We start from the raw sequence: 13,394 nt of genomic DNA, 5'->3' as shown, positions 1-13,394 counted from the left end.
ACTGACCCCCCATATCCTAGGTTTATCTGAACTGACCCCCCATATCCTAGGTTTATCTGAACTGACCCCCCATATCCTAGGTTTATCTGAACTGACCCCCCATATCCTAGGTTTATCTGAACTGACCCCCCATATCCTAGGTTTATCTGAACTGACCCCCCATATCCTAGGTTTATCTGAACTGACCCCCCATATCCTAGGTTTATCTGAACTGACCCCCCATATCCTAGGTTTATCTGAACTGACCCCCCATATCCTAGGTTTATCTGAACTGACCCCCCATATCCTAGGTTTATCTAAACTGACCCCTCCATATCCCAGGTTAATCTGAACTGACCCCACTGTTGCACAGACTAGTATCCAGATATATTTTGCTTTCCCAGATTCGATGACTGTTCATTAACATTGTTCCTGAATTATATTTACTTTTGCTACATAGGCGTTTTATATTTGTAACCACTTCACACTTTTCTTATCTGAAGTTGTGTTATCACTAGTGTTCCAAATGGCACTCTGTTCCCTACATAGGGCACTACTTCTGACCAGAGGCATATGGGCCCTGTTCAAAAGTAGTGCAGTATATAGGGGATAGCATGCCATTTTGGGACATACCCATAGCTTTGACATTGTGTGCTGAAGGAGGGCATTAACATGGTCGATTGGCTGTGGGATTGGGTCCTGGTGTCCAGGACGACTGTATATAAGGCCTGGGTTCTCCTCCTGCTAACTTCACTCCCTCTGTCCAAGAAGAACCAGAAGCAACCATGATGAACTGGGCTGTCCTCCTGTGTGCCCTAGTGGCCCTGTCCGAGTGTAATATGAAGTAAGTTTTGTTCTTCTCTTCTCAGTCTGCATATTCTGTTTATTGTTGTCAGCACCTGACCCCAGGTCCAATTCATGGTACATGGTAATTGCGGCGAATAAAGGGGATTTAGATTGTGACTGTGTTTTCAGGATCTCTCTGATCAAGGGGAAGACTGCCAGAGAGACCCTGATGGAGAAGGGTATATGGGAGGAGACCAGGCTGAAGTTCCCCTACAACCCTATGGCCAAGTTCTACCAGACCGGTGATGAGGCTATGACCAACGACGCTGATGTAAGGCACAGACAGAAGCAGTATGGTGAAATGCCTGGTGGCTGGTCCCACAACTGTTTTTGCTCTATAGCTAATGGCCATGGGAGTTGTCTATACAGCGCAAACAGACCTGGGACCAGGCCAGTCTATAGGCTGTATGATTATTGTTTCAAAAATGTCATTACATGTTGGATATTGTGACTGCATAGTTTGAACCCCATTGGCTCTACAGTTTGTGTTCATGTCTTGCTTAAGTTAAATGTACACTGGCATGATCAGATTAATTATGAGCTTACAGAGGAGCATATAGCCAGCCATGCTTCTTGGCATGTGACTAGCTACGTTGTTAGACAAATGTCTGTTTCTTCATAGGACTGTGAAATGTTCACTTGTGTGACCCTGTCACCGTCTCCCTGCAGATGTCCTACTACGGAGTGATAACCATTGGAACCCCTCCCCAGTCCTTCAAGGTCATCTTTGACACTGGCTCCTCCAACCTGTGGGTTCCCTCTGTCTACTGCTCCAGCCAGGCCTGCCGTGAGTATATCTTTGGGGTCTGTAGAACACTGTTGGCGTTGGAGAATAGCTATATTTCTAAAATAGTTTACGAGTAGTCTCTTGTGACAAAAGTTGCAAAATACAGTTTCATATTGAGTACTTAGCCAGAGAATGGGAGACTTGGTTGTGGGTTGAGGTTAAGGGCTGAGGGTTTACAGCATAAGAGGGTTGGCTCAACACAATTAAACAATAGAATAGGATTAATGTATTTTTTATATTGTCCCCTTAAGAGCGTGGATGGTAGCGAATAGATCAATACCAACGAATAAATGAATGTTCAGTTTTGCAATGGCACAGTATGTACCTGGTCTGTAATGAACATGTTCATGTTTTTAAATAGAGAATCATGCCAAATACAATCCTGCCCAGTCCAGCACCTTCACGTGGGCCAACAAGCCTGTTTCCATTCAGTACGGAACTGGCAGCATGACTGGACAGCTGGCATACGACACTGTTTCCGTATGTAAATGTAGCTAGCTACACATTATTGTGATACATGTTTAATTGACACTTTCAATTACAACATACTGTACATTACATACAATGCAACCCCTCAAATAATCTTCCACTCAGGACCCGCCATCCCAAAGCGGTCCTGTTTTATATCATCACATGCTAAAAAGTATATTAGTAACTGACTCCAGTACAGTCAGCAAAGAAATATAATTACTATTTTGGGTACACTCAATATGGCCGCCGGTCCACACGTCACCAAACAATTGACTTGAATGGGGAAATCATATTCTAGTAATTCTATTTCTATGGTGTTCCAGTGACTGACGCTTGCTGTTCTGTGTTTCCAGGTGGGCGGTATCTCTGTGACTAAGCAGATCTTTGGTGCCAGTCAGACCGAGGCTCCCTTCATGGCCCACATGGTTGCCGACGGTATCCTGGGCCTGGCTTTCCCCAACCTGGCGGCCTCTGGGGCCACACCCGTCTTTGACAACATGATGACCCAGGGCCTGGTGTCCCAGAGCCTCTTCTCCGTCTACCTGAGCGGGTAACATAGTAACTGTACAAATACACCTGGACGAGAGCTGGCCTTTTCTCTCTTAGCTGTGATATTAATACAGCAAGAACGTACCAGCGAATTGATATTAAATACAATTATACAACTGCTTTAAATGTCTTTGAAGGAAAGGTGACATCCATTTCAACATGTGTTGATGGTTAAACAACCTTGTTGATCTTTCTCCTCGTCCAATAGAAACTCAGCACAGGGTAGTGTGGTGTCTTTTGGAGACATTGAGTCTAACTACTACACCGGACAGATCACCTGGATCCCCCTGTCCTCCGAGACCTACTGGCAGATCAACATGGACAGGTAGGTACACTAGTCCACACAGAGCCTATATCCTGGTCCATATCCATACCAAGATTCATGTCTATACAGTGCCTTCGGAAAGTATTCAGACCCCTTGACTTTTTCTGCACATTAAGTTACAGCCTTATTCTAAAATCGATTGCATAGTTTTCCCCCCTTATCCATCTACACACAATGCTCCATAATGACAAAGCAAAACCAGGTTTTTAGAAACCTGATGTGTGTGTGTATATATATATATATAGATATATATATATATATATAGATATTAGAAATTTACATAAGTTTTCAGACCCTTTACTCAGTACTTTGTTGAAGCACCTTTGGCAGCAATTACAGCCTCGAGTCTTCTTGGGTATGACACAACAAGCTTGGCACAACTGTATTTGGGGAGTTTCTCTGTACTTTGTGTCGTTCATCTTTCCCTCGATCCTGATTAGTCTCCCAGTCCCTGCTGCTGAAAAACATCCCCACAGCATGATGCTGTCACCACATGCTTCACCGTAGGGATGGTGCCAGGTTTCCTCCAGATGTGACGCTTGGTATTTAGGCCAAAGAATTCAATCTTGGTTTCATCAGATCAGAGAATCTTGTTTCTCATGGTCTGAGAGTCTTTAGGTGCCTTTTGGCAAACTCAGAGCGGGCTGTCATGTGCCTTTTACTGAGGAGTGGCTTCCATCTGGCCACTCTACCATGTAGGCCTGATTGGTGGAGGGCTGCAGAGATGATTGTCCTTCTGGAAGGTTCTCCCATCTCCACAGAGGAACTCTGGAGCTCTGTCAGTGACCATCGGCCTCTTGGTTACCTCCTTGACCAAGACCCTTCTCCCCCAATTGCTCAATTTTGCCAGGCAGCCAGCTTTAAGAAGAGTGGTTCCAAACTTCTTCCATTTAAGAATGATGGAGGCCACTGGGTTCTTGGGGACCTTCAATACCTCAGAAATGTTGTGGTACCCATCCCCAGTTCTGTGCCTTGACACAATCATGTCTTGGAGCTCTACGGACAATTCCTTCAACCTCAGGCTTGGTTTTTGCTCTGACATGCATTGTCAAATGCGGGACCTTATATAGACAGGTGTGTGCCTTTTCAAATCATGTCCAATCAATTGAATTTACCACAGATGGACTCCAATCAAGTTGTAGAAACATCTCAAGGATGATCAATGGAAACAGGATGCACCTGAACTCAATTTCCAGTCTCATAGCAAAGGGTCTGAATACTTATGTAAATGTGGTATCTGTTTAAAAAAAATTATACATTTGCTAAAATGTCAAAAAACCTGCTGTCATGGGTTTTTTCGCTTTGTCATTATGGGGTATTGTGATGTCATTATGGGGTATTGTGATGTCATTATGGGGTATTGTGTGTAGATTGACGAGGAAGATGTTATATTTAATCCATTTTAGAATAAGGCTGTAATGTAAAAAAAAAGTGTGGGAAAAGTCAACAGGTTTGATATTGGACAAGTACATGAAATGAACATTCCTACTTCCTGTCTGGAGCCTATGAATAAATGTTGCTGTGCACTTAGCACGTTGAAGTTAATTTTCTCACAACAAAAACCTAAAAATGGCAAGAAATATACATACAACCAAATAGAGGAAGAACAGGTAAACTCAGCTAGTATTTGTCCTTCCAGCGTTACCATCAATGGCAACACAGTGGCTTGCAATGGTGGGTGTCAGGCTATCATAGATACTGGCACCTCCCAGATCGTTGGACCAACCACTGACATCAACAACATGAACAGCTGGGTCGGAGCCACCACTGACCAGTATGGAGATGTGAGTTACACGCACACGCACACACACACACACACACGTGTCCAACTATAAGGCTTTTCACACTACTGAGCGGAACTGCACTAAGCTGCCTGGCCTTGTTAGTTGTTGGAACGACCGTATTGTTGGAACAACCATGCTAAAAATATTTGGGTTGGGACCGGCGTGGTAGTGTGAAAAGGGTGTAAATCTGTTCTTGATGTTTTTCCCCTCAATCACCGCCTCCCCTTTGATTAACCACAGAATAAATTACAACATGTTATTACTCCTCTCATAGGCCACCGTGAACTGCAACAACATCGCCAACATGCCCGCGGTGACCTTTACCCTCAACGGAAACGCCTTCACCATCCCTGCCTCCGCCTACACCTCCCAGGTAGTCTACTGAAAGACATGTTACATACAACCTATCACCTACCAGGTAGTCTACTGAAAGACATGTTACCTACAACCTATCACCTCCCAGGTAGTCTACTGAAAGACATGTTACCTACAACCTATCACCTCCCAGGTAGTCTACTGAAAGACATGTTACATACAACCTATCACCTCCCAGGTAGTCTACTGAAAGACATGTTACATACAACCTATCACCTCCCAGGTAGTCTACTGAAAGACATGTTACATACAACCTATCACCTCCCAGGTAGTCTACTGAAAGACAACCTATATGACCCATCTGATCTTTAATGCTGATGTGTTTCGTAGCTCCTTCATCAGAACACATGTACATCTGAGACGTATCCTTTCTTTCAGATCCTAGAAGCAAAGGGCCTCACATGCCTGATTTTCCTCCTCTCTCTCTCTCTCTCTCTCTGTAGAGCTCCTACGGCTGTAGGACTGGTTTTGGTAACGGTGGAACTCAGCAGCTCTGGATCCTTGGAGATGTCTTCATCAGGCAGTACTATGCCATCTTTGACAGACAGAACAACAATGTCGGTCTGGCCCAGATCGCGTAAGATATCTACTGTGAAATAAGTCTGGATTGAATCGAAGTCTTCCAGTTATGAATAGTAATATGTTATATATGTGATTGTAGCACTAGAATTGGCATAGTTGGGGAAATGTTGTAGATTGTGAAATGTGCACAGTTGCCAAAGAATAAAATACACTATATTCCCAATGCTAAAATGTGTGTTTGGTTGTCTGTAGCTCTTTCTCCCTGAAGTGAAACTATCCTCTTGTGGAACCTCTTAATGTAAGAAAAATAATAGAATACTATAGAATATAGATCTGGACATGGTGAAGGCAGGTAGGCCCAGAACCATAGATAACCATCTTTAATAGGACTCGGGGTACGAGAACGCTCTGGCTGTAAGGGTTTCTCCAGAGGAAACTGATAAGGACATGGTGATTGGATGCCAGATAACCTGATGTCCCGATAGATACTGTATCTATCTCAGACTGTCAATAGAACAGTCTGATATCAAAATCAAAAGTAAATCCTGGTGCAGCGGATTCATCCTTTATTTGTATGGTTTATGAGTCAAAATAGATATAAATCAATCACCTTAAAGCTAGAATCTGTATCTGAAACAAAGTGGTCACCCCACCTGTTTTGGTAAAAAGCTGAGGGATGGGCCTGGAGAAATGAAACCACTCTCAAATGAATAGACAGAGCTGTGGATGCAACGACTGACCATCCATGATATCAACATGATGGCATAAAACTTAGAATCAATCAAATCAAGCGTTAACTGGCGATAGCCGACACCCGCACAGCTGATGTTTTGGCGGTGTCGGAGGTGGAACTGCGTTGGAGCGGTCAAATCGGTTAACAGCTGCTCTTGTGCATGCGTGACAATGATCTCACCCGTCCCACTCGCTCCCACTCCTGTTAGAAGTTCAAAGCAAGAATATGTAGGCTATTTAAGCAAAAAGGCCCGGCGAGGTGTGGTATATGGCCAATATACCACGGCTAAGGGCTGTTCTAAGCAAGACACAACGCGGAGTGCCTGGATACAGCCCTTAGCCGTGGTATATTGGCCATATAATCACAAACCCCCAAGGTGCCTTATTGCTATTACAAAACTGGTTACCAACGTAATTAGAGCAGTAAAAATAAATGTTTTGTCATACCCGGGGTATACGGTCTGATATACCACGGCTGTCAGCCAATCAGCATTCAGGGCTCAAACCACCCAGTTTATAAACAGAAATAATGACACTCAAATTAAAAAATAATTATCAGCCTAATCGTGGTGTAGATTACATCTCACATTGCAGTGTTCAAACTTGTAAACAAAGCTGCGTGGGTATTCTATTATTGCGACTCCGTGCAGCCAATGGCAATGTCCACCTTTAGGTATAATGCCCGGAGCCGCTTGTGGATTTGATAACCCTGCAAGCAGTTCCACCTCCAACACCGCAAAAACAACCACTATGCAGATATCGACTAAAGTGGATCTGATTGAACAGAGCCAGGTTGAGTTATACAATGTTTGTTTTCAAACATTGGAGTAAAAAGAGCTATGGGTTCTGATGGGGGACGACAGTTGAACTAAGGTCATGAGGCATCTATTCGTTATATTCTTCAAGAATCAATGGGTATATATATAATGAATTTATAAGATCCCCAAAAATGTATGTAGCAACTAAAGATTCTAGCTTTAAACACAATTTTCATACTTAATTATCCACATTGAAGCAAGATACAGATAGCCTGGTCATAACAACATATCAAGACAACACAAACAGTTCTGGGATCATCAGAAAGATCATCCGGTTCAGCGTCGGTTGCTAGCCAGTGTGGAGTACACCACTGTCCCAGCAGGCTCTCTGTGTGCGTCGGGGGTTCTGGGGCTGCGGAGTGTCTGTAGGTTAGCATACAGCTCAGTGGTATGGTTCTTATGAGGCTTGAAGTCCACTGTGGTGTAGACAATACTGCTCTCCTCCTGAAGGACATCCTGCATATTACATATTTAAATTCACTTTTTTCCTGTGTTTTCAGTTTCATCAGCTGTTGTTGCAATAACACTGAAACTAACACTGAAAGTGAGAACACATGTGATCAGTGCTATTTCCTGATAGTTGCTGGTTGAAAATACAATCTACACAGGACAGGACTTTCTAAAATCATCAGGTTTGCATGTCCCCACTTAGAACACTCCCAGAAAGTCCTATTGCATGAGAAATATATTTTTGCCCATTTTAATGGAAAATCTATTACAGTAGTAAGGTACTTAATTCTTACACACATTTGTTTTGATGAGAAAAACGGCTGCATTGGGACTAAGGTATACGTTATGAGTAGCAATACATATTTATAAGTAGTTAATAAACTGTTCAGTACGGGGCACACTACAGAAGAACATCCACAGGGAAAATACATAATGGCAAAGTCAAGTTCAAACACAAGTATTTTTCTTTGGTTGTTGTTTCTGGGACAAAAGACATTTGACACTGAGTCACAGAGACAAAGTCCACCTTTAGCACTTACTGAGAGGATGTGTGCAGCTGAGTCACTGGAAGTTGCTCCACATTTCTCTGCGAAGAACGAGGTTATTAAATCAATTTAAAAACAAAGAACAGACACACTGCTACAATAAAAAAAAAAAAAAAATCATTGCACGTCTACTGGCTAGAAAGGTCATAGCCGACGCATTTGAAAAATGATTTCAACATGAACTGCAATTCATCTATGAAACACTGAAGGTTGGCCTCTTACTTTTCGTGGTGATTTTGTGACGAACCACAACAAGGACTACTGAGCTGATCACAATCACCATAGCGATACAAAGACCTGCAGCCAGTGGTAAACCAAAGCTCCAGGGAACACTACCAGGTGAATAGGACAAACATGACAACATATTGACATAGGCATTAAAAACGCTCCCAGAAATATGATCAACTATAACACGATCAACTACGAGGAATAATTAACCAGTGTTAGAGAGAGATTGCACCTGGGGCTGTCACTGTGGTCCTTGGTGAAAACAGGCCCAGAGGTGTCTGATGAGGAAGAGAAGATGAAGGGGCTGATGGTTGACCTGACCGGAGGTCGAGGGGATACAGGACCTCTACGCCGATCACTATCTAAACAGAAACTGAGTTTAATAAGCACTCATTTCAATACAGTTAAATTGTTATTTTAAAAAGGTGACTTCCTCATCCTGTACAGATTTATTTGACTTCAACACTGATTGGTTTACAATATCACAGTTCCTAGAATACAACAGAATAACTTTCTTTCCCCAGATGAAACTTCATATGAGATTTAGTATAATTTATTTATGATGATTCTTACCAATCTGAAGGTTATAGTCACTGTAGATATGATTCCATCCAATGGTGACAATAGCACACCTGTAGTCGCCAGCGTCCACTGGCTTTAAACTCCATATCATAACGTCCATCCCACCGTTGTATTCTGTTGTGGATACTCTTCCCTTGTAGAAGTCGTTGACATATCCTCTGGTATTCACAACAACAGAAAGTCCCCAGGGATTTAGTTTAGAACAGAACTTCTCATAACCATTGTAGAAAGGAGGAAAGACAAATCTCAGCAGCGCTTGTCCATTCACCACCGTCCTCTGTTGTGCTTCCATCTCAGGGTCATCTATCAAATACACACACTATGAAATGACAAACAAGCAGACCCCCCCCCCCATCCCCCCCACACACATGAAAAAATACTAGTTAACTATAAAATATTATACAGTATTTACTATAGAAACATATTAAAATAAACATAACTATCACATTTACATAAATATTCAGACCCTTTTCTCAGTACTTTATTGAAGCACTTTTGGAAGCGATTACAGCCCGAGTCTTCTTGGGTATGATGCTACAAGCTTGGCACCCCTGTATTTGGGCAGTTTCTCCCATTCTTTTCAGAGAATCGTCGCTGCACAGCTATTTTCAGGTCTCTCCAGAGATATTCGATCGGGTTCAAGTCCGGGCTCTGGCTGGGCCACTCACGGACATTCAGAGACTTGTCCAGAAGCCACTCCTGCGTTGTCTTGGCTGTGTATTTAGGGTTGTTGTCCTGTTGGAAGGTGAACCTTCACCCCAGCCTGAAGTCCTGAGCACTCTGGAGCAGGTTTACATCAAGGATCTTTCTGTATTTTGCTCCGTTCATCTTTCCATCGATCCTGACTAGTCTTCCAGTCCCTGCCACTGAAAAACATCCCCACAGCATGATGCTGCCACCACCATGATTCACCGTAGTGATAGTATTGGCCTGGTTTCCTCCAGAAGTGCCGTTTTGCATTCAGGCCAAAGAATTCAATTTTGGTTTCATCAGATCAGAGAATTTTGTTTCTCATGGACTGAGAATCCTTTAGGTGCCTTTTGGCAAACTCAAAGCGAGCTGTCGTGTTCCTTTTACTGAGGAGTGGCTTCCGTCTCGCCACTCTACCATAAAGGCCACTGTGTTCTTGGGGACCTTCAATGCTGCAGAAATGTTTTGGTACCCTTCCCCAGATCTGTGACTCAACAAAATCCTGCCTCGGAGCTCCACGGACAATTCCTTCGACCTCATGGCTTGGTTTTTGCTGACATGCACTGTCAACTGTGTGACCTTATATAGACAGGTGTGTGCCTTTCCAAATCATGTCCAAATCAATTGAATTTACCACAGGTGGACTCCAATCAAGTTGTAGAAACATCTCAAGGATGATCAAGTTCCATAGCAAAGGATCTGAATACTTATGTAAATAAGGTATTTTTTAATACATTTGCTCAAATAAAAAAATAAAAACTGTTTATGGGGTATTCTGTGTAGGTTGATGAGGAAAAACATTTAATACATTTTAGAATAAGGCTGTAACGTAACAAAATGTGGAAAAAGTCAAGGGGTCTGAATACTTTGAATGCACCCTGCCCATTCCCCTCCCCCATATCTTATTTTGTGCCACCCATAAGTGAGAAACCTACATGCCAAGTATAGAACATATAGTGTTGTCTACAGCTTATTGAAGAGAGAGAAGAATCCATTCAGACCCCAGTCCTACCTACAGGTTATGGAAAATGTGCTCTTTTAAGCCTCGTTTCCATGGGCAGTTTGATTTTTTTTTTTGCATATCTGATTAAAATCTGTTATTTTTCCTGCAGTGTGAACAGCCAAAAAGCTATTTCAAGTCACCTTCCTACAGCGCCTTCAGAAATGAGTCATAACCCGTGACTTATTCCACATTGTTGTTTAACACCATTAATTCAAAACAGATTAAATATATGTTTTTCCCTCACCCATCTACACGCAATACCTCATAAAAGTGAAAAGCTGTTTTAGATTTTTTTGCACATTTTAAATTAAAAAACCCAGACATATTGGATTTACATAAGTATTCAGACCTGAGTCAATACATGTTAGAATCACCTTTGGCAGCGATTGCAGCTGTGAGTCTTTCTGGTTAAGTCTTTATTAAGAGCTTTGCACACCTAGAATGTACAATATTTTCCCATTATTCTGTTCAAAATTCTTCAAGCTCTGTCAAGTTGGTTGTTGATCATTGCTCGACAACCATTTCAAAGTCTTACCAGAGATATTCAAGCAGATTTAAATCAAAACTGTTTTAGGTTATTATCCTGCAGAAAGGTGAATTGTTCCCATGTCTGTTGGAAAGCAGACTGAACCAGGTTTTCCTCTAGGATGTTGCCAGTCCTTAGCTCTCCTACGTTTCTTTTTATCCTAAAAAAACTCCCTAGTCCTTGCTGATGACAAGCATACCCATAACATGACGCAGCCACCACCATGGATTTGCCCCAAACATAAAGCTTTGTATTCAGGACAAAGTTAATTTCTTTGCCACATTTGCAGTTTTACTTCAGTGCCTTGTTGCAGACAGGATGCCTATTTTGGAATATTTGTATTCTGTACTGACTTCCTTCTTATCACTCAGTCATTTAGGTTAGTATTGTGGAGTAACTAGAATGTTGTTGATCCATCCTCAGTTTTCTCCTATCACAGCCATTAAACGCTGTAACTGTTTTAAAAAGTCACCATTGGCCTCATGTTGAAATCCCTGAGCGGTTTCCTTCCTCTCCGACAACTGAGTTAGGAAGGACGCCTGTATCTTTGCAGTGACTGGGTGTATCGATACACCACCTGAAGTGTAATAAATAACTACATTACGCTCAAAGGGGATATTCAATGTCTGCTTTTTTATTTTTTACCCATCTACCAATAGGTGCCCTTCTATGCGAGGCGTTGGAAAACCTCCCTGGTCTTTGTGGTTGAATCTGTGTTTGAAATGAAATGAACTGCTCGACTGAGGGACCTTAGAGCTAATTGTATGTGTGGGCTACAGAGATGAGGTAGCCATTAAAAAATCATGTTAAACACTATTATTGCACAGAGTGAGTCCATGCCATTACAAAGGCGTTGGATACTTATTCACTCAAGACATTTCAGCTTTTCATTTTAAATTCATCTGTTAACATTTCTAAAAAACACAACTTCACTGACATGATGGGGTAATATGTAGGCCAGTGACACACAATCTCAATTGAGTCCATTTTAAATTCAGTCTGTATCAAAACAAAATGTGGAAAAAGTCAAGGGGTGTGAATTATTTTTAAAATGTGCTGTACCTAACTAGCTAGTTGACTGCCTTGGCTAGCCAAAAATAACTAGTTTTGAAAGTTGGATCGTCTTATCCTTTGAGGCTTTAAAAAAGTGTTTTTACACTATGATTTTAAATATTCAAAGCAACTAGGAAACTTCCATGGCGAAGCATTGTTGTCACCAGAGGTTGTTACATAACTTCTGAGTGAAGGGAAGCACGAGCACCACCACCAATCAGACTACACCAAAGACCCCTGTCGTTACTATGGCAACTAGCGTAGCCATGTCAAGCAAATGACTGCTGTTCTGAACAGACAATCTGATTTGGTCGTTTGTAACTTGCTGTTTGGACAGTCAGTTGTCCAAAATAGATTTTGAAAGCAAAACTGATTAGAGCATTAAGGTCTGAAGTGTGAACAAGGCTTTAGTATTTCTCCAGTAGGTTTCCTGAAGGAGAAAGCCTCAATGCCAAAGATAATAAAAAATAAAAAGACACTACAGTAAATACTAGTTATACTGCAAAAACACTACAGTAAATACTACACTATAGTACAGTCTGCAAAAACACTACAGTATACTAGATTATTTTTTCATGTGGGTCTCTCGCAAATTATTATAATTATTATTATTTTTTAAATCTTAAATGAGACAAACCTGGATAAAATCTCACCTAATAGAAGAATCAAGAGAAAGATAATCTTCATCTTCAGTCAAATACTCACTGAGGCTGGGCAGCTGTCCCCACACATCCTAGTCACCAACCCAAAAAAAGGCAACTGGAGTTGACAGCTCTTTTCCTGTATTGTTCCGAGACCAGCCTTGTGATTCACTTCCTTCATTTGGGCGGGGGGGGGGTGTCTCTCTAACTTGCAATTTACAAGTTTCAGAACACTTATTATTGGCTTTAGAGTAGGAGAATGATAGGTTGTACTGTTGTCATGGTACCAGCATCAGGTATCACAGTTTCAAGTAGTATCATAATACCGCTATAATGTTTTTGTCATAGAAAAACAAAATGATCTGGCCAATATTTAACCATAAGAAAACAAATCACATAAAAGGGAAGTGAAAGATCTGACAGAATGTAGTAACGGTGTGGCAGGCAGCCTAGCGATTAGAGCATTGGGCCAGAAACCGAAAGGTCGC

General features: G+C 41.9%; 2 protein-coding genes across 5 annotated transcripts; one reads left to right on the top strand and one right to left on the bottom strand.

The window, feature by feature from the left end:
- The first annotated feature begins 715 nt into the window (after positions 1 to 715).
- Positions 716 to 5,869, top strand: LOC139557854 (pepsin A-like). Its single transcript, XM_071373111.1, has 9 exons — positions 716 to 823; positions 955 to 1,096; positions 1,495 to 1,612; positions 1,974 to 2,092; positions 2,437 to 2,633; positions 2,841 to 2,957; positions 4,597 to 4,741; positions 5,016 to 5,114; positions 5,560 to 5,869. Exons 1-9 carry the CDS (start codon positions 765 to 767, stop codon positions 5,695 to 5,697), a joined length of 1,134 nt encoding a protein of 377 aa, XP_071229212.1. The 5' UTR covers positions 716 to 764; the 3' UTR covers positions 5,698 to 5,869.
- Positions 5,870 to 6,181: 312 nt separating this feature from the next.
- Positions 6,182 to 13,382, bottom strand: LOC139557855 (uncharacterized). Of its 4 annotated transcripts, none has more exons than XM_071373113.1 (6): positions 12,919 to 13,382; positions 8,985 to 9,296; positions 8,644 to 8,773; positions 8,406 to 8,515; positions 8,178 to 8,224; positions 6,182 to 7,644 (listed from the first exon to the last, which is right to left on the bottom strand). In XM_071373113.1, exons 1-6 carry the CDS (start codon positions 12,950 to 12,952, stop codon positions 7,465 to 7,467), a joined length of 813 nt encoding a protein of 270 aa, XP_071229214.1. In that variant the 5' UTR covers positions 12,953 to 13,382; the 3' UTR covers positions 6,182 to 7,464. The 4 variants fall into 4 exon arrangements, with proteins under 4 accessions (XP_071229214.1, XP_071229215.1, XP_071229217.1 ...); XM_071373114.1 differs by having other exon boundaries at positions 6,182 to 7,632; XM_071373116.1 differs by having other exon boundaries at positions 8,985 to 9,151.
- Between the last annotated feature and the right edge of the window lie 12 nt (positions 13,383 to 13,394).

This window comes from Salvelinus alpinus, chromosome 28 (genome assembly GCF_045679555.1).
Source record: "Salvelinus alpinus chromosome 28, SLU_Salpinus.1, whole genome shotgun sequence".
NCBI classification, from domain to species: Eukaryota; Metazoa; Chordata; class Actinopteri; order Salmoniformes; family Salmonidae; genus Salvelinus; species Salvelinus alpinus.
The sequence above is the reverse complement of the archived record's forward strand: the minus strand, read 5'-3'. Positions and strand labels throughout refer to the sequence as shown.